At 42.7% G+C, this 26,761-nt stretch overlaps 1 protein-coding gene across 4 annotated transcripts in view; it reads right to left on the bottom strand.

Moving 5' to 3' along the window:
* Positions 1-336: 336 nt before the first annotated feature.
* PSMC5 (proteasome 26S subunit, ATPase 5) overlaps positions 337-26,761 on the bottom strand; it is a 31,877-nt gene continuing 5,452 nt past the window's right edge. Inside the window, exons 4-13 of one of the 4 annotated variants that reach the window (XM_078783238.1) lie at positions 25,183-25,280; positions 24,930-24,986; positions 23,187-23,417; positions 14,126-14,252; positions 11,820-12,010; positions 9,795-9,893; positions 8,640-8,750; positions 2,270-2,356; positions 1,929-2,011; positions 337-1,660 (exon numbers count right to left, since the gene is read on the bottom strand). In XM_078783238.1, the coding sequence (XP_078639364.1) occupies positions 1,958-2,011; positions 2,270-2,356; positions 8,640-8,750; positions 9,795-9,893; positions 11,820-12,010; positions 14,126-14,252; positions 23,187-23,417; positions 24,930-24,986; positions 25,183-25,280 (1,055 nt within the window). In that variant the 3' untranslated portion in view covers positions 337-1,660; positions 1,929-1,957. Of the gene's footprint in view, positions 2,012-2,269; positions 2,357-8,639; positions 8,751-9,794; positions 9,894-11,819; positions 12,011-14,125; positions 14,253-23,186; positions 23,418-24,929; positions 24,987-25,182; positions 25,281-26,761 lie in introns of all 4 variants that reach the window. The other 3 variants (XM_078783232.1, XM_078783253.1, XM_078783244.1) reach the window with 3 other exon arrangements.

Consider the following 26,761-nt stretch of genomic DNA (forward strand, 5'->3'; position numbering starts at 1 on the left):
ATCCTAAGCGCGTCCGTAACAATTTGGCCTCTAAAGGTGGTTTTTTTTTTTTTTATCATGCATGTACTGCTTTAAAAAAACAACAATTGTCAATCGCATCTTTTTCAATTTTCTGGAGTCTTTCAATGCCATTTCAGGCTAACAATGCTCCATATTCCTTTCGGAAAAGAAAAGAAATCATCAAATCCCCTTCAGAAATCAAGGCTTTTTCATGGTCATTTTTCATGGATGACATTTTGATGCGTCATTTTACCCTCTGTGGTGTCATTTATTACATTTTCATATGACATCTCTTCATATATGTAATTTATAAAGTTGATTTCTTTCATTGAAAAGTCAACATTTACATTTTTTTATTCCATTCAATGTGCATGCCTTTTATCCCCACTTGCATGTTTGTATTACTGCGAGTTGACATCCACAAGCCTCAAAATACAAATACAGAATATACAAAAGGAAGTTAGCATTTGGCCACTTTAAACACACAAATAACAAAAGGGTTTTTGCTTAAAAAAAAAAAGCTTTAATTTTCAGCACACTTATTCCACAAATCACAAGTCACAGAGAGACAGAACAGCAAAAGGGGGCAAAGGGGACTAAAAGCAAATACAGTTGTACATAAACACTTGAATTGCAAAGACATGCCGTTTTACGTTCCGATGACACTTCAAAAAGATAAACATTAACATCCCCTCTCCCTGCCCACGCAACAGGTAGGTTTTAGATTGTACCGGTGCCATCAACGTCTGCACCTGCCCAACAATTCGTACTGTGAGCATGTGGGATGATAGTAATTTGTTTCTGAAATTTTAATTGGTGTGTGTAGGGGTGGTCGGATCTAGAAATATCTTCTACGGTCCTCCTCGAATCAAAGCTCTGGATCATACTCCGGTATTGCAAAGGAGTAGGACTCCGTCGTAAACCCATTCACATTCGTAAACCCGTCGTAAACCCAACTATATTGCCTTGAAAACAATGTATCGGTCATAAAAATGTCCATATCAAATTAGATGGCACTCATTCACATCGACCGGACTGTCTCCGTATTTGATGCTGGGTTACCAGTCATACGTAGCTCGCCAAATATCGCCGTGCTCGTGGTGCTGAATTAACTGACCTTTATCACTCTGCATTAAATTGAGGAGCCCTTCACATTGCCATTATTGTGGTGCTGCTACATCGTTGAAGCGGAGGAGATAGCGGCATCAACTACATTGCCATAAGTGTCTTATAAAAAGCCCCTCTGGTGCCGATATGGACATTTCCGTCGATGTGAATGGGGGCGGAGTGGAGGGGATGGGAGGGGCCTCATCATTGCTAATCACTGTCGTTTTACACGGAAAACAGGCTAACCCCTGCTCTTGCAGGGAAAATGGCCTTTAAAAGCCTGTTGCTTGTTGTTGTTTACACAGAAAACAGCTATGTCTGATGATAACATTACGTCAAGGTTATTACATTTATGAACGGTGATTTGAACAGTCCTTCGAACAGATTTGTTGAGGATTTCACTTATCCGGACAAAATAGCCTGCCCCTGACAGTCGGACAACCATTGATGTCAAGTCCCATCTTCAAAGCCAGGATTTAAAGGAAACAGGTGTTCTGAGGAACAGGTGTAGGTCGGTAGACGTGCTTTACTTCACCCAGCCTGGTGAAACAGACTCCAGTTTTGTAGTACGTCACATGAAAAAAAACAAGAATAATAATGCTTGCAATTGACATTTACAGCAGATTGAGAATGTTTGTCAAAACCAAAGTAGTACAACCAGATGTCTGGAGAAAATGTTCAAGCATTTTGAGATGAAAATCGAAAACCAAAACAGGGAGATCACACAAAGTCAAGGTATTCAATTTAACAACCAAAGAAAAATCTTACCCCCATCCACAACATGCATTCCATCTAGAAATATAAACAGCAGAAAAGCTTACACTACAACCAGACAGAAACGGCAACATTTTCACTTCCATAGTTTCTTGATGGACATGTTTTTCTCACTGTCTTTTTGCATCACCTGGAGGAGAGCAAAGAAAGGAAAATGTTGGAATGAATGAACACACTGCATGTAGTGTGATGAAAAATACAAAAAATAGATGAAGACAAAGTCAGACACGAGGAGTAATTAAAATGCTAAATGCAGATTCCTCACCATTTTCAAATGTTTCCATCAATAACAAAAAAAAAAACAACAAAAAAAAAAATCCATGGATTGGGAAATATCCAGCTCATCTGAAAAAATACATACATTAAAACTTTCAAAACAGAAACTCACCTTAGCTACAGCCATTTCAAAGTCCTCCTGCGTCACGTGTACTCTCCTCTCTCGTAAAGCATACATACCAGCTTCTGTACACACACCCTGCAACAAAACAGAACACATGCACATAAATGCACCTCGTTCATATTAATAAACTAGAATTCAGGCATGATATTAGACGTTGGAAAAAAAAAAAATGGGAAAATTGGCCGGAGGTCCAGGGGGCCCGAAGGCCCCTTGAAGCTGTTAGACTTTGGACACGTTTGACAAACTTTCTTAGGAATGTTTTGTTACATCAAAGGTGTAGCATTGCCTGACATTTTGAAATGTGTACCGTGCAGGGAACAACCTGTGCACTCATGGTGCATGATACGAACAAGGTGTGAAGACACGCATGCACACATTTATAATGTTACCAGCTGTCATGGCTGCTTTTCAATGTTCATCGTCCCATCACATCGCCGTTTTCTCTGAGGCCAACTTCGTTAGCATTGCAAGCCTGTGCATTTTTCGTGCTTTCTGAGCAACTATTATGTTAATCTCCTTCGCTTTCTGTTAGGCAGATGCAGTTTCCTTCTTGATGTAAAGTTTAGCTCTTTTGGCTACATTCTCTTGGCTTAATGTCTTCCAGTTTCTAGCATATATTTCATGCAATAACCTCATGCTTTTGACAAGTACAGGGTTAACTGGAACATGACAAATGTCATTCCTATTGAAAAACTTGACAGCAGACATCATATGTTTGTAAAATGATCTTGACACTTTGGATGGCATCACATGTTTCAATGCCAATGCAAGATGTCTGTGGGGTTATTACATTATCCACTAGAACGGCACTCGGTAGAGCGCATACCATCAGCAGGCGAAACAGGACAGGCAAAACCTGTCCACTACGTTGCTGTTGGCTGAAACCATCGACAACTTTGAGCTATCCTGCTCACAGAGACAAACAGGTGAAAACATAAACCTTTGTCCACCTTCAGTCGTGGAGTTAATAATGCTCAATGAACGCTCAACCTGAGGCCCATTGAAGCAGCTGAGAATAGCTTTAATGTATATATGAAAGTAGCCGGATCTCTCCGTCTGTCTATCTGTCACACTGTTTCCACTGTGAGGTCATTACAGCTTTTCATCTAGTTCTAGGCAAGGCCATTTAGTTCTAGGCAATCAAGCATTGTATCAGCTTTTGTACTTGCAGATTGGAATGGTAATGGTGCACTTCAAGGCAGAAGCTTTGCAGATCTTTTTCATCCAGCACATTGGTGATGAGATTTGGGAGGGACTTCATTACCTTCGTAGGACTCCTCACCAAGGTGTTTAAACCACCGTTTAGAGGCCATTTTTCCCCGCAAAGCGGGGGTTGGCCTTTTCGGGGACCGTGGTAGTTGTTGTTTTTTGGTCCCCTTTTTGAAGCAATGTTTTACGGCCGGATGCCCTTCCTGACGCCAACCCTTTTTGCCGCCTTCAACGACAAACAGGGAATGTATATATGAGCATCCTCACCAAGGTGTTTAATGCAGAGAATTGTTCAAGTCTGTTGTTCAAGGGTAATTTGTCCTCTAGGTATTTCCCTGTAGACGAAGCATTCTGGCCTGTTACAAGGAAAGCTGTTTTCACTTTTTTCTTGGGCAAGGATGACCTCTGCTATTGGTCTACCAAAAATGTTTTCAAGTTTCAGAAGTGATGCCTTTCTCGTCACATTTACACGACTCGATTTAGAATGAAATAATCCTTCTGGCTTGATGTAACACGCAAAATACTGTTGCATATCCACAGCATTTGTCCTGGAACCTGGCTTGGTAAGGAAAAGTCGCACACTTGCATTATTGTGTACAAATCCCACGAATGTCGAGTAGAAACTAGACAACGCGTAGAAGGTTCCTGCTAGGTTACATTCTTTCATCATTGAGTTGAAAGTCCTGTCCTGGAACTGTCCATTTGTCCATTTGTCCTGGAACCTGCAAGGAAAATCATGTTCTTCTGCTCTTTCACTCCCTCTTTCTGTTCTCTTCACCCTCTCTTTTGCTCAAGGTCATCTGCCATCTGCTTGGAAATCAGCCAACATCACCGCTTTGCACAAAAAAGGTGCAAAAACAGATCCCAGCAACTACAGACCAATCAGCCTTCTCCCAATTATCAGCAAAGTCATGGAATCCATCATTGCTTCAGACATTAAATCTTTCCTCTTCTCCAATGGCTTGATCTCTGATCATCAATTTGGTTTCAGACCTGGTCACTCTACTCTGGACATGCTGCTTCTGCTTTCTCAACAATGGATGGAGGTCCTCAACGCCAAACAGGAAATTAGAGCTGTCTCCCTTGACATTTCACGTGCCTTCGATACGGTCTGGCACCCTGCTCTGCTCACCAAACTCTCCTCCTTTGGTATCCATGGAAATCTCCACGCATGGCTGGCGGACTTCCTCTCTGGTCGTAGTCAACGTGTGGCCCTGAATGGGTTTCTCTCATCTCCTCTTCCTGTTCAGGCTGGAGTTCCCCAAGGTAGTGTTCTGGGCCCTGTGCTTTTTCTGGTCTTCATCAATGATCTCTCTGACTCTCTTGAAAATCCTCTCTATCTCTTTGCTGACGACTCTACTCTCTGTCGCTCCATTCCTCATCCCTCAGATCGGCAGTCTGCAGCCTCCTCACTCTCTGCAGACCTGGACAAAATCACAGACTGGTCAAACAAGTGGAACATGTCTTTCAATCCTGACAAATCTCACACACTTACAATGTCTCTCCGAAAGGACCGACTGGACAACCCTCCCATCTACTTTCTCAACAATCCTCTCCAAGAAGTTCTGTCGCTCAAGCTTTTGGGTCTCACTATCTGCCATGATCTTTCTTGGGAAAACCACATTTCCAAGCTGGCCTCCAAAGCCAGTCGCCGACTGGGCATCCTCCGTCGTGCGAAGTCCTTCCTTGGCACACCTGAGCTCCTCACCACATACAAGGCTTTCATCCACAGCTCAATGGAATACTGTTCCCCCCTCTGGGCTGGTGCTCCTGCCTCACACCTTGCTTGGCTTCACGCTGTTGAGGCCAAAGCTTTCAGAATCATTGGAATATCCTGCGATGTAGTCAACACCGAGGGCCTTTCACTCACTCACCGCAGGCAGGTTGGTGGTCTTTGTCTTCTACCGACTCCTCTCCGGCCTTGCTCCCCCAGCTCTCTCTGTGCTCTGTCCCCCCAATATTCCTTCAGGTCGCACAAGATCTGCCTGCAACCCTCTTATGGTTAAACTGCCAAAGTCTAGGCTCTCTGCTCACCTTCACTCTTTCATTCCCCTTTTTTCCCGCCTCTGGAACAAACTCCCCCACTCCCTTCAATCCCACTCCTCCCTCCAGGTCTTTAAAACAGCTGTTCACCACCATCTCTTATCTTCCCCCATCGAAAACCTTGATCTTTTCTACCCCCGGTAATTCACCCCAGAGTCCTTGCAGTGTTCATATGTTTTATTGCTCTCCCACCTCCCCCCAAGTCCTCCCGATGTCCCTGCTCTCAAATGTTGTGTTTGTGTCCTTCCCTCTCTTCCCCCTCTCTTTTGTGTCCTTCCCCCTCTCTCCCCATCTTGTCTGCCGCCCCCCTTGTTTTTTGTGTGTCGGTTTGTCTTTTTGTGTGATTAATGTTAGCTCTTTCACGAGCCTCGATCTTGTATAAAAAAAAAAAATAAAAAAAAATCGAGTTGGGGCTGATGAGATGGCCTAGAGATACACACTCTCCTCCGAGCTGTCTAGTCTGGATTTGAATCCCAACCCAGCTATAATTATTTATAATTCATCATCATCAGATAGCCTGGTGTTGGCTTAGTGGTTAGGGTGCCGGCTTGGGATCCTAGGATCCTGGGTTCGAATCCCGGTCGATCGCTGAATTAACGCCAGGGGGGTTGACTCAGCCTGTCATCCTTCCGAGGTCGGCAAATTGAGTACCAGCTTGCTGGGATGAATGATCACGGTGTGCACCCCGATTCAGAATAGGTACACCGTATCCCTGCGCATCGTAAGAGGCGACCAAGGGTTGGCGTCAGGAAGGGCATCCGGCCATAAAAACATTGCCTCAAACAGGGAACCATGATTGTCATGGGGCCCGCAAGGCTAACCCCCGCTGTAGCGGGGAAAAATGGCCTTTAAAACGATCATTCATTCATTCATCATCAGATGACAGATTATAATTTGTCATCCCGGTGTTTCACAGGCAGGGTGATTCATCAACGTGTGCCGTCCCTCGGGTGGATGTTAAACGGGCTGCCCATATTCGTTTGTGGAAGTGAAAGATCCCACGGTGTCTTTCGTGAAGAGCAAGCGGACTATCGCTGACACCACGGCGAAATTACAAATTCCTGCCCTAACCTACAGGGAGCATTGCATCAGCGGCTCAGCCGTGCCCCCTAGCCAATGATGCAGCCCAACAGCCTTGTGCTGCATACAAAAGAAGAAGATCATGGAGTTTGTGAATTTGACCCTCTGCTGGAAGAGGGCACACTTTTCTTCAGGAGTAGCAATACACTTGCATAAAAGTGTAGGAGCAACTTGGTGTAACTACAATTCACAAATAACTTGTCAGTTATTATTTCTATTCTCTGCTCTTCTTTTGTCATTTCCTCTGCCCCTTTCATCTCAATGAATCTTCGTGGTGTTGCTTTATAACTTGAAGGCCTCCCTCCCAGTACTTTCAATCCGCATTGCACTACAAACAAAAAGCTTTAGCTGGTTCTGGTAACTTCAGAACACAGAGAGAACAATGCCTTCAACTTATATTTTCCAACCAACGCATTTTTCACAGAAGCATCAATAACTTTCACCTGCCCCTCATCCATTCGCTCTCCAAATGCTCTTCGAAAATCCATCGGTTTTGAAGTCATGTGATATTTTTACACCGCCAAGGGGAAAAGAGCTGATTTTGTGCAAATTTTCACATTCAATAACACTCAACAATACAACTATGAGCACATGGTGTATAGAATGGCAAAGTTTGTATGAAAGCTCTCATTGGAACAAAATTAATTGCAAATTCCTACTGAGGCTCAGCTGACCAATCACATCTAATGTTAAACCAGATAGGAGCCACTGGTTTGCGTTACTTTCTCAAGTGCACCGTACCAGCACCGTGTGGTTTCCACCTCGCCAACGCAGATAATCGCACAAAAGTTCCCATTTTGCGTTCTCATCAGGACTATAACTACGAGACGCAGCAGTGAATGGGACATATCAAAGCCTTTATATTTTAAGATACGTGCCATGCTTGGTTAGTAGTGGGGCAACTTAGCATAACAATTGTGCATTTTGTGAGGAAAGCACCAAAGTTGGCACACGAGTAGACTATCATATTATGAAAACATCTGGATATTGGGCCAGCTCAGATTCAGAGATTTGATTTTTGCAAGATTTCGATTCGATTGGGATCGAAGAGAACACCTTCTTCGTCTTCTGTACAGTGAAGTTGCCAGCCCTGAATTATCTGGCTACATCTGGGTGCTTCATTGGGAGTGCAACCATGTCCCTCAGGTGAACAGGGACCCACCTGGCATAGTGTGTGTGGTCTAAGGCATGGAACCATGGGACCAGTTCCGTCAGGGCATCAAGGTACATCGTGAATGAAGCCTGCCGCAGAGAACGCACGTAGACCAGTACCAACATCTCTAGTTCCAGCACAGTTGCCCAGTACTGAAAGTTGGGAATGTCTTCTCCTCTTATCTCTGGTGACACCAGTCTTCGAACTCAGGCAGGTCTTCTGCATCATCAGCATATGTCATACAGTGGCGTTCATACGCACGGTGTTGCAGGATGTGCAGTGCCGCTGCAGTGATTTGATGAGCTCTTCTTGTGCGGGTAACGTAGGCAGCTCGCAGGAAGGAGTCGGCCGTCCCTGGCGTTGCAATCTCAGCTTGCAAATCTGCAAATCTTGCAAAAATCAAATCTCTGAATCTGAGATGGCCCAATATCCAGATCTTTTCATAATACGATAGTCTACAAGTGTGCCAAATTTGATGCTTTCCTCACAAAATGCACAATTGTTATGCTATATTTAGCTTAGCTGCCGGACTATAGCACACGGTAGACGGGTAGCGCATCTGTAATTTATTGAATGCATTTATTTGAAACATATTTTGTGCGATCACAATTATTTTGACAATAAAAGAGGAAAATAAATAAATAAATAAACAAAAAAACTGAAATCCAATATAAATTGGTAAAACAGCATGCCCATCGTAACCAACTAATCAGCAACTTGAAAAACACGACTACAAGATACTGAAATAGAAATAAAAGTTTGTTTACAGGAATATCCAAAAAAGTTGATGTGGTTTTTAAAACTTGCACATTGACTAACATAATGTGAATACGGCTTCTTGCAGTGTCCTCCCCCGATCCCCACCAATTTTACCTTGACCTCTGCTCCGGATGCCCCTGGCATCAATTCTGCAATTTTTCTTAGGTTTATGCCTCGTGTCAGGTTCATCTTGCGAGAGTGAATCTTGAGGATATCCAAACGGGCCTTAAATAGGTAAAAGCAAATACAAACATAAACAAGACAGAGCATTTAACGATGCAGTATTGCCATGGTATACAGATTACAGTGGAGCTTAGAATGAACCAACCTGTACTAACACTCTGCAGGCAGACTCACAGACCAATTACAATACCCTATAGCATCCCTTTGACAATAAACGAGGCAAATTAATGGATGCAAGTGAACAAACCAGACTCATTTTTATCCTGTGAAAAGTGAAAAGCAGGGTGAAGCTCACTTTGTGTGTCTGTCTACAGACGTCAGTCCATGATTGAGGAAGAATTCAATTTCAATTGAGTGTTATATGTTGAACACGGCAGACCACAAACCAGCAGTTTCGCAGTACTTTCTTTGGCTCTGAATTTGGCAAATTGTACGGGGTCTCGTCCTGATCGCGCATGCACAGAGATGAGCAAGATCATTTTTTACTCTGTTTGGCAGTCAAACTAAATTGAAAACCATTCCAAAAAGGAAAATTACTATTTTTAGGGATGTCAAAGGACACAAACAGGCACGAATAACTAATGATGTTAAATAAGGTGGTGTAAAAAACACTGCCTCAATGACAGTAAACTTATGAATTTTTTTTTCCTTACAACCTTTAAAAACTTTATTTTATTTCAAATGAAATATTATATACGTGAACACTGGAACACCAATCGCCATCTTGGCACTTCCAAAAAACCTCCGGTTTACAGTACTTGGACAAAACAAAATTTAATGGCATCTTGACCAGCCAAATTTGCTGCTTACGCTCTCAGTGTTGGGAAATATCACGATTCAGACACAATCACGACTCATAGGAAATATAGATCGTACTCGGAAACGGAAAGCAAAGCAATAGTTGAAAAGACCCTTCCCATGTCATTTTTCTCACAACTGTACAGGGGAAGGTGTTCTAGGAACTCTAGTTATTTAATACATTTACTCCAATTCGAATCAAAAGCACATTTCACAGCACAGATGGCTTGGAGGGGGGTGGGGGGGAGTAAAGGATACCACAGACATACAACTTAAAGAAAAATGCACCTCTTCATTGGGAGGAGGAAATTCAATCTTCCTATCGATGCGTCCTGGTCTAAGCAGGGCAGGATCCAAGATGTCGATACGATTTGTGGCCATGATCACCTAGTGAACGATCAATGATCAACGGGGCAGAGCAGAATAAAGTATTCAAAACTAAAGCAGCAAGAACAGAATTCTGTACCAAAGCAAGAAACAACAATTATCATAAAAAAACTGCACCTACTTTTGGAAAACATTACTGCAACAGATTTTCTAACAAACTCCAACTCAACCCCAAAAATAAGCAAACAAAACAGTGCAGTTACTAGTCATCGCTAACAAAAACATTCCCCAAATAAATGACCTGGTCAATTAAATGATCGATTACAAAATTTTGGTCCAGGATGTTGAAACCCAATTTTACAGACATCATTAATGCACGATTGTCAAACAAATGTCCCCATCAGCGGTACTTAAGCAGTTCCTGAGCAATAGTTAGGGTTAAGCCGAGTGGTTTGGTGTGGACCATAAATCAGTCAGGGCAGGAATTTGTAAGATTACCAGGGAGCCGGCAATAACTTGCCTACTCTTTGCAAAGGACTACGTGGCATATTTAATGTCCACCGACAACCAGTGATGGCAGACAGGTCTTCCAGCTTAACCCGCTTCCCATGAACACCCCAACTAACCCTGCATGGGTCACACGCATGAGGAAATAGGTGATAAATTAATAAAGCAATTTAAAGACAATATGTACAGGATTTTAAAAATAAATATGTACATGATGAATATAGACAATTAACAGCAACATTCACTTGTTCCATTTCTATTTGACATGAAGTTCAATGAATGACATTGTAAATAAACGTGACATGTGATCTCTCCTCAGTCATTTTATTCATCAGGTAGATGGACAAGACACTCACACCACTGATCACCCACACAAAAAGACTTTGTGCAGAGAGATGCGGTGAAGTTATGTACTCTACATTCAGACCAAATGCCTTGTACATTTGCATCACTGGAGAGAAGAATGTCGATGGAACAAAAATAAATAAAGAAGAAAAAACACGAGAGTGGCAAGTTAATAGCTGGGTAAAGATGCAAACCCAGGCTGAACAGCCCATTCAAGAACCACATAACATAATGTGTCGGTTAAATACATTGTATTAAATAGTGTGGCAATTCATGACAAAGGATACCAATCTCTCACAATATCCTTATCCTATGATATAGTATTATATGCTCCTCTTTGAGACTTGGACATTTTTTAAAACGAGGGAGAATTGCTTTGCAATACGTGTCCCTTCTGGTCCCAATTAATAATTGTGATGTGTGTGTGATGTGTGCGTGTATATATATATATATATACACACACACACACACACACACACACACACACACACACACACACACACACACACACACACACACACACACACACACACACACACACACACACACACACACACACACACACACACACACACACACACACACACACACACACACACACACACACACACACACACACACTATGTTTGGTATGCAAAGCTACAGAATAGGTTGGTTTCTTTAACTTATCATAATAAAGCCACCATATACCAAGTTTCAATTGAATATGTCAAAGGGTATGGGGAAAAAGTCTAGAAAACCACAGGTGGGACGGGCAGACAAGTAAACAGATGGACGAGAGCAAACCTATAGTTCTCTCCGGTGAAACCGGTAGGGGGACCAAGAATAAAATAGTAAGGGCTTTATGGGTACTTAAAAAAAAATAACCACCTTTAGAGGCCATTTTTCCCCGCAAAGCGGGGGTTGGCCTTTTTCGGGAACCGTGGTTGTTGTTGTTTTTCGGTCCCCTTTTTGAAGCAATGTTTTACGGCCGGATGCCCTTCCTGACGCCAACCCTTTTTGCCGCCTTTAACGACAAACAGGGAATTACCAGTGAACTGGGACTCAATGGGTGCTTGCCCAAAGTAAATCTGATAAAAGTATTTTCCATCAACAAAGCATACTCAAATGTAAAGTGATCGTCGCAAAAGGTACCTTGATGTTCTTGGTCGCCTCAAAACCATCAAGCTGGTTCAAGAGCTCTAGCATAGTGCGCTGTACTTCACTATCCCCACCTGAGCCTCCCTCGAGTCGCGAAGAGCCAATGGAATCAATCTCGTCCATGAATATAATGGAAGGAGCATGCTCCCGTGCCATCACAAACAGCTCGCGTACCATGCGAGAACCTGTTGATGTCACAGGACAATATACGTTTGTGGGGGTAGGTGATGACATACCATAGTGGAGATAGGATTGTGTAGTATTAGCATGGACCGCGTGTGAGTAAGAAGCCAATCTCGATGTATGCAAGTCGAAAAACTGTGAGCTTAAGGTTGTTTTTATGTGTTCTTCACACGCGGGTGAAGACATGCTAATTAGGTAGGGTCTAAGGGTAGTTCTCCCAGTATGTGATTGCTTCCTGTGATTTCCCCTATGTTCTTACAATTATAACAAGCCAGGCATAAAAACATCTTTACAATTACAACAACAACAACGATTGCTCCATTAAACCAAAACTACAGACATAAATGCCGACAGAAACCCGAACATCCCGGATTGGGCTGAACCCCGCCCCACCACAGCCGACAGGATCTGAACATTACGATCGACAAATAAACCCTGCCTTGAAGGAATCGTAATCGGCAACTAAGCCCCGCACAGTAGAGGCAGAGAATCGGCGGGTGGTCAGGGGGGCCGTGAGGCCCTGCCCCCGCGAGGCCCTGCCCCCCGCGCATGATTGGTCAGGGTGATGTCATCGAGAGACTTCGAAAAGGGAGGAAGAAGAATCAGTCTCTCTTGTTCTGGCTTTCGTCTCAGGCGGTCGCTGTTTTCTCAGGTGCGATTATGAGGAGAACTGTTTGGAGCCCAGAGAACCTTGTAACATGGGAGCCAAGGGTGTTGTTTGACGCGGTGCTCTTCGGGGAGCTGAGGACTGTGTTGTGCTGGCTGTGCCGGGATTGAGCGGGAGACGTTTGGCTGCCTGCTGCACGGCTCGGTGTGCTGGCACCATTGTTTGGGCGCTTCAGCGTGTGGTCTTCTCATCGACCGACCTCACCAAAGTGCTAGTCGAGACCAGAGCTGAGTGCCAGCAAAAAAGGGGGATTTTCCTTTATTTTCTTTAATCATTCCCCTGTCTGTCTTCGTGTCTGAGTAGACGTCTCAAGTTAGGATTATAGATTTACCTCACCATTCATTTTATTTCTGTGATTTAATTTCATTAAATCCATTATTGTACATTTCATTTCTTGTGTCGTGTTTCTGTGTTCGTGGGTTTCGGATATAAGCCCCGTGAGCTCCATGCAGCTAAGCACCCCATTGCCTTTTGTCCTGCGCGCGTCAAAAAGTACCGCCAATTTTCGGCTTGACTGCCTGGTTTGTCGTGTAAGACCAACCGGCTATCCGTCTAAGGCTGGTTCGTCTTCATTGGACGCGGACTTTTTAAAAAAAAATACATAATCGAGGATCGTGAAAGAGCTAACATTTATCACACAAACAAATCAAACAGACAAACAAAGTATATAAAAAGGGGAGCGGTAGACAAGATGGGGAGAGAAGGGGAAGCACATAAACACAACATTTGAGAGCAGGGACATCGGGAATGTGTGGGAAGGAGAGGGCTTGGGGGGAGGCGGCGTGGGAAGGGGGCAGGGCGTTGGGAGAAGTACAAACACAATGGCACCAAGGACTTCCAGGAAAGAAGTTGGTATTTCAAAAATGAGGATTTGGGGTGAAATTAGCGGGGGTAGAAAAGATCAAGGTTTTGGATGGGGGAAGATAAGAGATGGTGGTGAACAGCTGTTTTAAAGACCTGGAGGGAGGAGTGGGATGGAAGAGAGTGAGGGAGTTTGTTCCAGAGGTGGGAGAAAAGAGGAATGAAGGAGTGAAGGTGAGCAGAGAGTCTTGATTTTGGCAGTTTAACCATAAGAGGGTTGCAGGCAGATCTTGTGGGACCTGTAGGAATATTTGGGGGACAGAGCCCAGAGAGAGATGGAGGAGCAAGGCCGGAGAGGAGTCGGTAGAAGACAGAAAGACCACCAACCTGCCTGCGGTGAGTAAGTGAAAGGCCCTCGGAGGTAGCTTCATCACGGGAGATTCTAATGATTCTGAACGCTTTGGTTTCAACAGCGTGAAGACGAGCTAGGTGTGAGGCAGGAGCACCAGCCCAGAGGGGAGAGCAGTAACAGACTTGACAATATACAGTACAAATTATATGGATTTGAGACAAGTCCAGCCACAAGTCCAGCCTGAGACAAGTCCAGCCACAAGACTGTAAAAGGAGCAAAACAGAACCACATACTTGCCTTCGCCAATGAACTTCTGCACGAGTTCAGAACCCGACACACGAATAAAAGTGCACTCGGTGTGGTGAGCAACAGCTCGGGCGAGCAGCGTCTTTCCGGTTCCAGGAGGGCCATACAACAAGACACCCTATGACAAGAAATGAGCAAATATCAGATCAAGATTCAAAACAAGAAACTTGAAGAAAAAAAGAAAAATCACAAAAGGTTTTAATTGATAATTATTTATTTTCTAAAAACGATTTATTATTTATTCTATGTGCTGTGGCTTTGGTTTGAAATCTATACTGAGAGCTGTTTGTCTGTGTGTGCCTAGTCATTTTCTCAGAGATGGCAGAACGGATCTTCGTCAAACTTTCAGGGGTTCATCAGTGAGTGCCAGGAATTGTTGGTAAAACAATTATATACGGTATACAGAATACAAATGTTGAAGAAAACGAAAAAAAGAAAGAAAAAAAGTTAGATTTTCTTTGGATTTTAAAATATTGCTCTATAGTGCCTGAGCCTTTGTAGCTATGTGAAAGGTAATATTAAATTATCCCCGATTAGTGAGTGCGTGTTATTATGATATTAAATACAAATTGTACTTAGTTTGTGTCGGAAGTGTTTAAGCACCCACAAAAAAAATAGGAAAAAACAAACATAAAATAATTGACGCTGGGCAACGCAGGGTAATTCTGCTAGTCTATCCATATTATAAAAGGAGCCGTGTCTGTCTTTCTGTTTGTCGTGTTATAATTCGAGAACGGATTAACGGATTTCAATAAATCCAACTAACCCTGGTGTTGGGCTAGCGGCTAGGGTGCCGGCTTAGGATCCAAGGATCCTGGGTTCGAATCCCGGTCGATTGCTGAATTAACGCCAGGGGGGTTGACTCAGCCTGTCATCCTTCCGAGGTCGGCTAATTGAGTACCAGTTCACTGGTAATTCCCTGTTTGTCGTTAAAGGCGGCAAAAAGGGTTGGCGTCAGGAAGGGCATCCTGCCGTAAAGCATTGCTTCAAAAAGGGGACCGAAAAACAACAACAACCACGGTTCCCGAAAAAGGCCAACCCCCGCTTTGCGGGGAAAAATGGCCTCTAAAGGTGGTTTTTAAAAATAAATCCAACTACGGTGGATTTGGATAACTCCCGGGAGTGTTTGCGATCCCAAATTTCTTTTTTTATGGGTACATGGACAAGCATGTCAAAACTGCAAATGCCAACACGCGATGTTGGTTATCCCTGCACGGAGAGCAGGATCTCCCAGGAATCCTTTTTTTTTTTCTTCCCCCGTAGATTAGCCGTCACAGCAAAGATTGGTATTTTCATCAGCAAAGTGACGGGTCTTATATTATAGTAAGCTAATAAAAAGCAAACAAAGAATTTAAACGACCTAAACAGAATGTGCATTCCATTAATTTAACAGCATTACCGCCAGATATCTATTGCCTATATCCTCTTCCAATTTGTGGGTTTGATTACATGGTGCTTCTCGTCACTTCAGAATGAAAACTAGAACGCCACTCAGTAGAGCGCATTCTCCCGCCGTGGGTGGCCGCTGCTGAGACCTCTCTTCCAATGGTAAAAAAATCCTTCAAAAAATTCCTGGATCCGGAATAATATCCTGAGCTTCACCAAAAACTAATCAATTCTTCCTTATCCCAATGGCAATCATCCCACCAACTTTCATCCAAATATCTTGTTTTTGTTTTTACACACACACACACACACACACACACACACACACACACACACACACACACACACACACACACACACACACACACACACACACACACACACACACACACACACACACACACACACACACACACCTCCCTAGCGGGAGTAGAAACGTTTGCCCAATAAAGTTTTTTATATAAATCTCCAAAAATTAATAAAGCAAATAAACAAATTGTTATATTGATGATGGCATGACTTTTACAGAACCCAAGCTTTTCACAGCAGCAGCACTGTACACACCCAAGCATTAAAACTGTACAATATTGTGATTGAAGGTGTGCTCACTCTGGCCTACCCTACCAACAATTTACATAATGGAATGCAAGAATAAACAAGAAAAAGAGCAATCAGAGATTGCAAACCCTCGTCAGGATGTATTTTCAGTGTTTTTTAAGGCTTTTGTGTTAAAACAAATTTGGCGGCCGAACCACGTGACCGATGACGTCATTATTATTTTTTTCTAATCTAATTTATTCCTACATTATGCTCAAGAAATTTCATCTTGATCGGATAAAGTTGTGTACTTGTCGAATTATGACGTCATAATGGAGGCACCTATGACATCATCATTAACATATTTTATTCTCCATGGAGAGTTCTTTACAATGAGCCATGTCTCAATTTTTTCTATTCAGCACTTTGAGATAGAGTAGCAAAGTTTTTTGTTTTTTCCAAGATGGCGGCCGAACCACGTGACCGATGACGTCATCAATTGGGCACAGTCTATTCCAGGGCAAGAAATATGTGTGTAAAGTTTGGCGATTCTACGTGCAACGGTGTAGACGTAGTGCTGCACACAGACAGATAAACCAACCGATCTACATACTTGCCGGAATCTTTTCCGGCAAGTAACAAACGGACTCAAATGCAATATCCTCTCCTCTGGCGCAGGTAACTAGAGAGTTCATAGAATGAATTACCTCACGTAGTGTTCAAGAATACACTTCCGATTTTAATAAAAGTTTTTATAAAGTTTGTTTAAAAAAATACTCTGGAAGTTTAGCATGATTGAAGCAACCCTATGTACATCACCCTTATTTACCATGTCCCAGTGGCGTCACTAGGGTTGGTGTCACCCAGTGCGGTGACTCATGGTGTAAACCCCCCCCCCCCCCCCCAAACTCCCTATTAGTCAGGTCCACTATGTTAACAAATATAATAATTTCGTTCCAAATTTTGGGAGATTAGCAAACTTGTACATTTTTGGAATCATCAGAGCATGGAGAATCCGAAAATCAATGTTGGCATTTGCAGACACAGATTTTGGATTTTCAAAATGGCCGCCATAAAATACATATTTTGCGCTATCTCGGCTTCTAATCAACCTAGAAACTTAATTAAATATGCTAATCCTATGTTTTCTGGGTCAAGGAATCCAATAAAGGCCTCAAAATAGTGCTAAGGATTATAGAAAAGCAACAAACAAAGGTAATTGAAAACCATTGTCTTTATATTTGTGATATAACTGTATTACATAATACATGATATTGCAAATCCTTTGAAGTTATAGGTATGGGTTTATAAAGCAAGAAAGCAGCCTTGTTAGTATCAGATTGAACTATAAGTCCTATACACAGGATCTACTAGGTCTATAGCGTTCAGGAATATGCTTTTACAGATCTTCATCACTGTCCTGAGTGTCATTTTCGCAAAGGTGTCTACGCAAATGCCAACATTAATTTTTGGATTCCTCATGCTCTGAATATTCCAGAAATGTATAGTTTTGCCAATTTCCAAAAATTTTGAACGAAAAAAAATAGTGACCCTGACTACATGGACCCTTCTCCCATACCAGACCATACAGAATCCTTAGTAATGTTTTTGTACTAATGTTACTCGTAAATCGTAATTCCCGTACATCACTGAATGTAATGGCAATAGTGGTGACATAAAGAACTAGCAAAATTAAAATTACACCTTTAAATTACAATATCATACGCACAGTCTAAATGTATTTACATTTACATAGTTTCATGTGGTTAAAGTGAAAATTCGGTAAGAAAACAATAGAATTCGAAGTAAAAACGTTTAAGAACTACATCAAAATTATGTTGATTTTAACGTTAAAAACTTTATTGTTACACGATACATTAATGGATTAGGTTTGCATAATCAATAACGGCCCAAATAATGTAGAACTTGTTGATAAATGCATATGGAAATATACTCATAAATTAAATAATACCATAAAAATAAACGAACAAATACACAAGCATTTCAGCACTTGGTGAACATCTCGACTAATTCAGAACTTTCCTTTCCTGGCCTTCAAAGCTGCGAACTTGTGAATCACTTCATCGAAATCAATGCCTTTCGCCAACTCACTTTCAAATGATAATATCGCAAGATCGGAAAGCCTTGACACTGCAAAAATTTGGTGTCACCCCTCTGATAGTGTCACCCGGTGCGGTCCGCACCCCCCGCACACCCCTAGTGACGCCAGTCCCATGTCAAAGTCCTGCAAAACTGGAGGTTATTGGAAGAACAAAGGCGATTTGTGTTCTGCAGTGTTCAAGTATATAATTCAATTCAAATAAAATTAAGATTGTAAAAGTAGTATAAAAAATATTCTGGAAGTTTACTACCATTGACCAGTGGCCATTACACTACCTTATATTTGTTTTCCATACCTGTTGTTTGTGTCCTTTAGGACATCCTTAAAAACAGTAAGTTTCCCGTTTTGAATGATTTTCATTTTTGTTTGATTGCCAGGCAGGCAGACAGATTAAAATAAATCGCACCCGTGTTGGAGTTTGGCATTTCTAAAATGAAATAGGCAAACCCGAGAAACGAACAAAACCCATTCAAATTACCCTTTAAAACCACCTAGAAATAAACTTTAGAACCCTTTAGAATTAAACACGGTTAATCTTTCCTCATTTTTGACGAAAGTTTCTTCGTCATTTTTGACGGATGGCCAGAAGAATAAAGCCAAATATTGAAGCGGCTTCACAGCTTACAAATTCTTAGCGTTGTGGAATATCGAAATTCAGACAAAATGGTAGCTTGTAGGAAATATAGGTTGTGCTTGGAAATGCAAGGCAAGAGTTTAAAAGACTCTTCCCATTTACTGTCTCTCAAGACTATGGTGTAGGGTGTTCTAATAACCATAGTTATATAAACATGCAGAGGGTTAAATTAGAACGTTTGATGTGAGAAAAAGGTAGGATGATAGAGAGAAAGAAAAGGGGTTGGGAGGTATGAGGTTAAAGACAGTGAAGATAGATGATATGAGCAAAGCTTACAGGAGTTTGTATGTGGGGGATGAGGGAAGGGGGAGGAGGAGAGGGCGTTGGGTAAACAGTTTCACGTTGGTGAAACAAAATTTTAATATGATGGCGGTAATGCATGTGTTGCTGTACAATATGGTAATGCATGCTTTAAACAAGCAAAATACTTCAACTAGAATACTAGATAGATGTTTATATCATAAATAAAAACAATTTTATTTCCAAGACTGAACAGCAGCATTCATTTGTTCCATTTCCATTCGACATAAAGTTTAATGAATGACATCATAGACAAACGCTACATGTGATCTCTCCTCAGGTGTTTTATTCCTCATCAAGTAGATGGACAAGACACTCACACCACTGACCACCCACACAAAAAAAACTTTGTGCAGAGAGCTGCGGGAAAGTGATGTACTCCACATTCAGCCCAAATGCCTTGTACACTTGCATCACTGGAGAGAACAATGTAGATGGAACAAAAATAAATAACCAAGAAGAATAATAATAATAATAATGACATATGCATTCGAAAACTTCAAAATTGATCACTTGGCATTTTACATCACAAAACTTTAGTGTGGTCCAGCAAGGAAATATGGTTACAGTATGTCCCAAAATGTATGTATCCTAGAAATGCATGTATCTATGACTAGAGTGAGTGACAGGTTGATGGTGAAAATTATGATTAGAAAGCTCTTGGTGAACGTCATCTCGGGATATGCTCCGCAGGTTGGTCGGAGCGATGAAGAGAAGGACAAGTTCTGGTGTGCGATAAAGAAGCTGATGGAAAACGTGAAAGATGAGGAAGTTGTTGTGGTAGGAGGAGACCTAAATGGACATGTGGGAAGGAGTATGGACGGTTTTGAGGGAGTTCATGGGGGTTACGGATATGGTGTGAGAAATGGAGAAGGTGAAAAGATTTTGGAGTTTGCTGATTTGTTATACTCAGTTCCAGAAAGGGGATAATAAGCTTGTTACATACACGTCAGTTGGGTCGACGACAACCGTTGACTACCTGATGGTGCGTAGGCGAGATAGGGGGCACCTCCGGGACACAAAGGTGATCCCGGGGGAGGAGGCTGTTTCACAGCACCACTTGGTTGTCTGCAACATAAGGGTGAAAGGTGCGAAGAGAGCTCGGCTGGTGAAGTACCAACCGAGAATGAAGGTGTGGAGGTTGAAAGAGGTGACAGTAAGGGAGGCATTAAAAGAGAGGCTGAGTAGGGAAGAGGATGATGTGGTTGAGCTTGAACGTGGTTGGATGTCAATGAAAGATAGTCTGTTGGGAGCCGTTGGTGAGGTATGTGGATGGACAAAAGGACCACCGAGGCACTCGGAAACATGGTGGTGGGATGATGAAGTTGGAAAGAGGATTGACGAGAAGAGGAAGAAGTTCAAGGAGTGGCAGAAGGCGAAGGCTACGGGAGTAGACAAAGCAGAGCATGAAAGTTATAAGGCAGCCAAGAAGGCTGCAAAGAAAGAGGTAGCAAAGGCACAGGAGGCATGTAGGAAAATGTTCGGAGAAAGCTTGGATTCGGAAGAGGGTCAGAGAGCGGTATTCAGGATTGCAAAGCAGATAGCGAAAGAGAGGTGTAATGTGATGGGAGTGAGTTGCTTGAAGGATGAAGTGGGACAAATCGTTGTGGACCCAGATGGAATTAAAGGAAGATGGAAAAGATATATGGAAATGTTGTTGAATACAGAGAATGAATGGGATGGCAACATAGAGAGTAACCCAGTTTTAGGGCCGGCAGAGAAGATAACTGAGAAAGAAGTTGAGGAAGCGATAAAAGCAATGAAGAGTAGAAACCGGGAGGGCCGACGGGAGTTGTGGGAGATATGTTGAAGGCAGCAGGAAGTTGTGGTGTGAAGAGAATGACAAAGATCTGTAATCTGGTGGTGAAAGAAGGCTGCATTCCAGTGGATTGGGAATCGAGTACCCTCGGCCCTCTATACAAAGGGAAAGGTGACCCTCTGGACTGTGGCTCCTATCAAGCGATAAAGTTATTGGAGCATGGAATGAAGGTATTGGAAAGGGTGTTGGAGAGGAGGATAAGGAAGAAGGTGAAGATCGACGAAATGCAGTTTGGATTTATGCCAGGAAGAGGAATGACAGACGCGCTCTTTATTGTGAGGCAGTTGCAGGAGAAGTACATGGAGAAGAGGAAGAAGTTGTTTCTTGGGTTTGTTGATCTGGAGAAAGCATTCGATAGGGTTCCACACGAAGTATTGACATGGGCATTGAGGAAGTTAGAAGTGGAGGAATGGTTGGTCAGAGTAGTGATGGCAATGTACAAAAGAGCGCGCACAGCTGCAAGGACTAAGGACGGGAACAGTGGTGAGTTTGAGGTGAAGGTGGGAGTGCATCAGGGGTCGGTACTAAGTCCACTACTATTTGTAGCTGTGATGGAGGTGCTGGCTCAGAACGTAAAGGAGGGTTTACCATGGGAGTTGTTGTATGCAGATGATCTGGTGTTGATTGCAGAAACTATGGATGGACTGAAGGAAAAGATGAACAAGTGGAAGGAATGTATGGAGACAAAAGGTCTGAAGGTGAATATAGGAAAGACGAAGGTGATGGCAAGTGGAAAAGCATGTGGTGAGGTGGAAAGAACTGGGAAGTGGCCATGTGCTGTGTGCAGGAAGGGTGTCGGAGTGAACTCCATTCAATGTGCGCTGAGTGGGTTCATCAAAAATGTAGTGGTCTGAGAGGGTCATTAACCAGTGTGGCAGCTACATTCAAATGTAAGGTGTGCACAGAGGGAGCTGCAGATGGAGGAAATGTTGAGTTGGATCTTGGAGACGGCATGAAGCTGGAAGGTGTGAAAACATTTTGCTACCTCGGAGACATGCTGAATGGAGAAGGTGGATCAGACTCGGCAACGGTTGCTCGAGTGAGATGTGCATGGAAGAAGTTTAGGGAACTGAGTGGCGTGCTGATGAGGAGGGGAGTGTCGTTGAAGCTGAAGGGAAAGGTGTATGCTGCATGTGTGAGAAGTGTTATGATTTATGGGAGCAAGACATGGGTCATGAATGTAGAGCAGCAACGAAGGCTGGAAAGGGTGGAAATGCGAATGGTTCGGTGGATGTGTGGAGTATCGTTGAGAGAGAGGAAGACAAATGATGAATTGCGAAAGATGATGGGAATAGAGCCTGTGATTGATGCTGTGAAGAGGAACAGGTTGAGATGGTTTGGTCATGTGTTGAGGAAGGATGAAAGTGACTGGTTGAGAAGAGTGATGGAAATGAATGTAGAAGGAAGTAGAGGACGGGGAAGACCGAGAAAGTCTTGGCTAAAGATGGTCGACGAAGAAATGCAGGCAAGGGGGTTAACAAGGAGAGATGCAGAAAATAGGGCAAAATGGAGAAGATTGTCATGGGGACCGCAAGGCTAACCCCCACTCTAGCAGGGAAAATAGCCTTAAAATGCATGTTGTTGTTATTAATTTTCTTATTATATAATGAAAAAAATAATTTTCAGCAAAACAAGTGAATCTATATTATTATTTACCTAATAATAAAGACACAGTAACAAAATAATAAATTTAATTTAGTTGTAGCACTTACCTAAACAATCTTGAGTCCTAGTTTCCATTCAGGATGGTGGTGGGAAATGGTGGAGGAGATAGTTATTTTTAACCCTGTCATTCTGAAAAGTGAATTATTTTGCAAGCCTTCTGAAAAATTAATGCCCCCCCCCCCCCCCCCCCCGCCCCACTAAAACGTTAATCACCCATTGAAAAAGTGACATCACACAATCACCATGACACTGTGACCGGCTCAGCTCCTTCTCGTAGTGAATGAAGACCTTTGTTATGAATAGGCTAAATTAAGCTATTCATTGTAGGGAGCCTTCACTCTGCAAACCTTAAGCGGCAAACCTTAAACAATTAAATTAGGGCACCATACAGGTCGATACACCTGTATGGTGAAATCAATGCACTTTTAAACTTTTGACTAAAACAGGCCTCAGACCAGAGACAGACCTCAGAGACATATCATGATTGTGATTACACATTATCCTGCATTCAAACCAGGAAATAAAATAAATAAATAAATAAAGGAGTGAACAAACATATTGGAATGCAATTGCTGAAAGGAAGCATCACCTTAGGTTGTGCAATGCCGAGAGCTTCAAATAGTTCTGGATGCTTCACTGGCAGCTCAATCACCTCCTTGATCTCTTTTATCTGCTTGTCCAGGCCACCAATCATTTCGTATGTCGAATCGGGAACTTTCTCAACCATCATGAGGGATACCAAGGGATCCACCTTATTTGGAAGGATCTTGTGCAGCGTATAGCTGTCATTCCGTAGAGCCACGCGACAGTTTGGCGTCACCTGCACAAGGCAGAGTCTTTAGAACGTATCGATGATGGGAATATTTTTTTTTATCGTAGCACAACTTGTGAAAACACAACCTCAGGCATGGATCCAACATTGAGGCTTATGGGGGGGGGGGGGGGGGGGGGGGATGGGGCAGGGCTATGCCAACTTTTGGGGAGAAAAACAAAATTACCCAACCTATGATTTATGAAATTGCTGCACCTACTCATCCACCCACTTTCTCTGGTAAAATCAGTATTATCTATGTGATGCAGCCAATTACTACATTTATGGCTTCATCCGAGGCTCAACTATTCAATCGAGAAAGAAAACCTTAAACAGTGGATTAATTATTCCGGTCAAATTATACCATAATCGGACCGTTTTCTGCCCTACATCTTTAATATGCAGTTCAAGGTTCCAAATCCGAATAATCAATTTTATTTTAATCCTAATGGGAATGGGCATTCCAATGTTTGCCAACAACTTGACAAGACAGATAAAGCGTGCAAGTATATTAAACTGTTGTTTCATTATAACAGGTATTGATCTGAAAACCGGCTACATACATTAGAGACGGAATGCATAAAAAACATTTTCAAAACCAACATGCAAGTTACAAAACGCAACCAAGCTACCCTGGACCCGAGTTACCACTTTCTGGGGGGCTGACCGGATAGCTCAGAGGAAGCGTACTCGCATTAGAGCCTTCTCATTGGAGTGCAACATGGACGCTACAAGATTGGCGACGGAAACTTTTGAATTGCCGATTTTAGACCTTCATGGACTTCACTTTGCTTCCTCAACCTATGAACAAGAACAAGAAGAAAATATTTAAAATATAGTCTGTACTTTATTTCGAGACCAAACTGTTGCTTTATTACAAAATTGGACTTTGGAGATATAAAGAGGTGAATGTTCTCTACTCTCAACAAGTGGTTTAGGATTTTGGGTGCGATTTCCTGGAAAATGGGATTAAAGTATCCGAATGTATCCATGCTCCCCCCAAATATAACCCCAACTTTATTGAGACCCCCCCCCCCCCCTCAATTTAATTTTCTGAATCCATGCCTGCTTTAAACAATACACTTGATTTTCCCAGATATTTCAGCATTCTTTCCAAAAGCAAGTAATGTACAGGCAAACATGAATGCTGGATTTAAACAAGGAAAATACTTCAAATAGATATTTACATGATGAATATGGACAATTATTTCCAAGACTGAACAGCAGCATTCACTTGTTCCATTTCTATGCGACATGAAGTTCAATGAATGACATTGTAAATAGATAAACGTGACATGTGATCTCTCCTCAGTCATTTTATCCCTCGTCAGGTAGATGGACAAGACTCACACCACTGATCACCCACACAAAAAGACTTTGTGCAGAGAAATGCAGTGAAATGATGTACTCTACATTCAGACCAAATGCCTAGTACACTTGCATCACTGGAGAGAACAATGTAGATGGAACAAAAATAAATAACTAAGAAGAAGAATCATGACACTTTTGCTGCGACCTTACATCATTGATGTCAATATTCTTGTCAATGTCCACAACAAACTTGCCCTCTGGGTGAACCTTTAAAAAAGAAAAATTAAAAACATATCAGGAATATCAATTCAACACATTTCAACACTCATTCGTCCTGCAATATGTATTTGGCAAGCTCGTGGCAACTTTTGATTGCAAAGCTTCACCGTCCCCCCACCCAAACATATGCAGAAAGAAGTTTGCCCAAAGAAACCAAATATATATATTTTTTTCTTTCATCTACCTTAACCAAAACTTTTTTCTTGTCCATTGGTTTTACGACCTCCCCGACGTAAGACCCTTGTTCCTGCAGCAACTGCAGCTCCTCCCGCAGCATGCGAACTGTACATGATCAAGAGAATGGGATTAACAAGGCAAAGGTAAACCCGTGGGAATAAAGCTTGTGCTCACAGGGGTATAAAAAGTACCGGTAACTATCATCGAACGACACAAGTGATAAATACAGACACAAATGACAAGTGATTGCCATTAGATGACAAATTAATTGATACCATGAAACACCTTTAGACCCTCAGAGCAACGTTTGGGATTAGTGACATCTTTATTTGGCAGAAAGGATGGGGGGGGGGGGGGGGGGTAAAACCAATGGAGACAAGAAGGACGGGGACGGGGACGGGGACGGAAGTGGCGACCTTCACCAAATTTGCCGCGGCACCTTATATACACAATTCGTTAGCAGCTTCAGGGAATGTCCTGCAGGAAGAGAAACGACACACGTGCTCTTTATTGTGAGGCAGTTGCAGGAGAAGTACATGGAGAAGAGGAAGAAGTTGTTTATTGGGTTTGTTGATCTGGAGAAAGCATTCGATAGGGTTCCACGCAAAGTATTGACATGGGCATTGAGGAAGTTAGGAGTGGAGGAATGGTTGATCAGAGTAGTGATGGCAATGTACAAAAGAGCGCGCACAGCTGTAAGGACGAAGGACGGGAACAGTGGTGAGTTTGAGGTGAAGGTGGGAGTGCATCAGGGGTCGGTACTAAGTCCACTACTATTTGTAGCTGTGATGGAGGTGCTGGCTCAGAACGTAAAGGAGGGTTTACCATGGGAGTTGTTGTATGCAGATGATCTGGTGTTGATTGCAGAAAGTATGGATGGACTGAAGGAAAAGATGAACAAGTGGAAGGAATGTATGGAGACAAAAGGTCTGAAGGTGAATATCGGAAAGACGAAGGTGATGGATGGCAAGTGGTAAAGCATGTGGTGATGTGGAAAGAACTGGGAAGTGGCCAAGTGCTGTGTGCAGGAAGGGTGTCGGAGTGAACTCCATTCAATGTACAATGTGCGCTGAGTGGGTTCATCAAAAAGGTAGTGGTCTGAGAGGGTCATTAACCAGTGTGGCAGCTACATTCAAGTGTAAGGTGTGCACAGAGGGAGCTGCAGATGGAGGAAATGTTGAGTTGGATCTTGGAGACGGCGTGAAGCTGGAAGGTGTGAAAACATTTTGCTACCTCGGAGACATGCTGAATGGAGAAGGTGGATCAGACTCGGCAACGGTTGCAAGAGTGAGATGTGCATGGAAGAAGTTTCGGGAACTGAGTTGCGTGCTGATGAGGAGGGGAGTGTCGTTGAAGCTGAAGGGAAAGGTGCATGCTGCAATGCTGCATGTGTGAGAAGTGTTATGATTTATGGGAGCGAGACATGGGTAATGAACGTAGAGCAGCAACGAAGGCTGGAAAGGGTGGAAATGCGAATGGTTCGGTGGATGTGCGGAGTATCGTTGAGAGAGAGGAAGACAAATGATGAATTGCGAAAGATGATGGGAATAGAGCCTGTGATGGATGCTGTGAAGAGAAACAGTTTG

The sequence above is a fragment of the Myxine glutinosa genome, chromosome 1, assembly GCF_964187855.1.
Source record: "Myxine glutinosa chromosome 1, kmMyxGlut1.1, whole genome shotgun sequence".
NCBI classification, from domain to species: Eukaryota; Metazoa; Chordata; class Myxini; order Myxiniformes; family Myxinidae; genus Myxine; species Myxine glutinosa.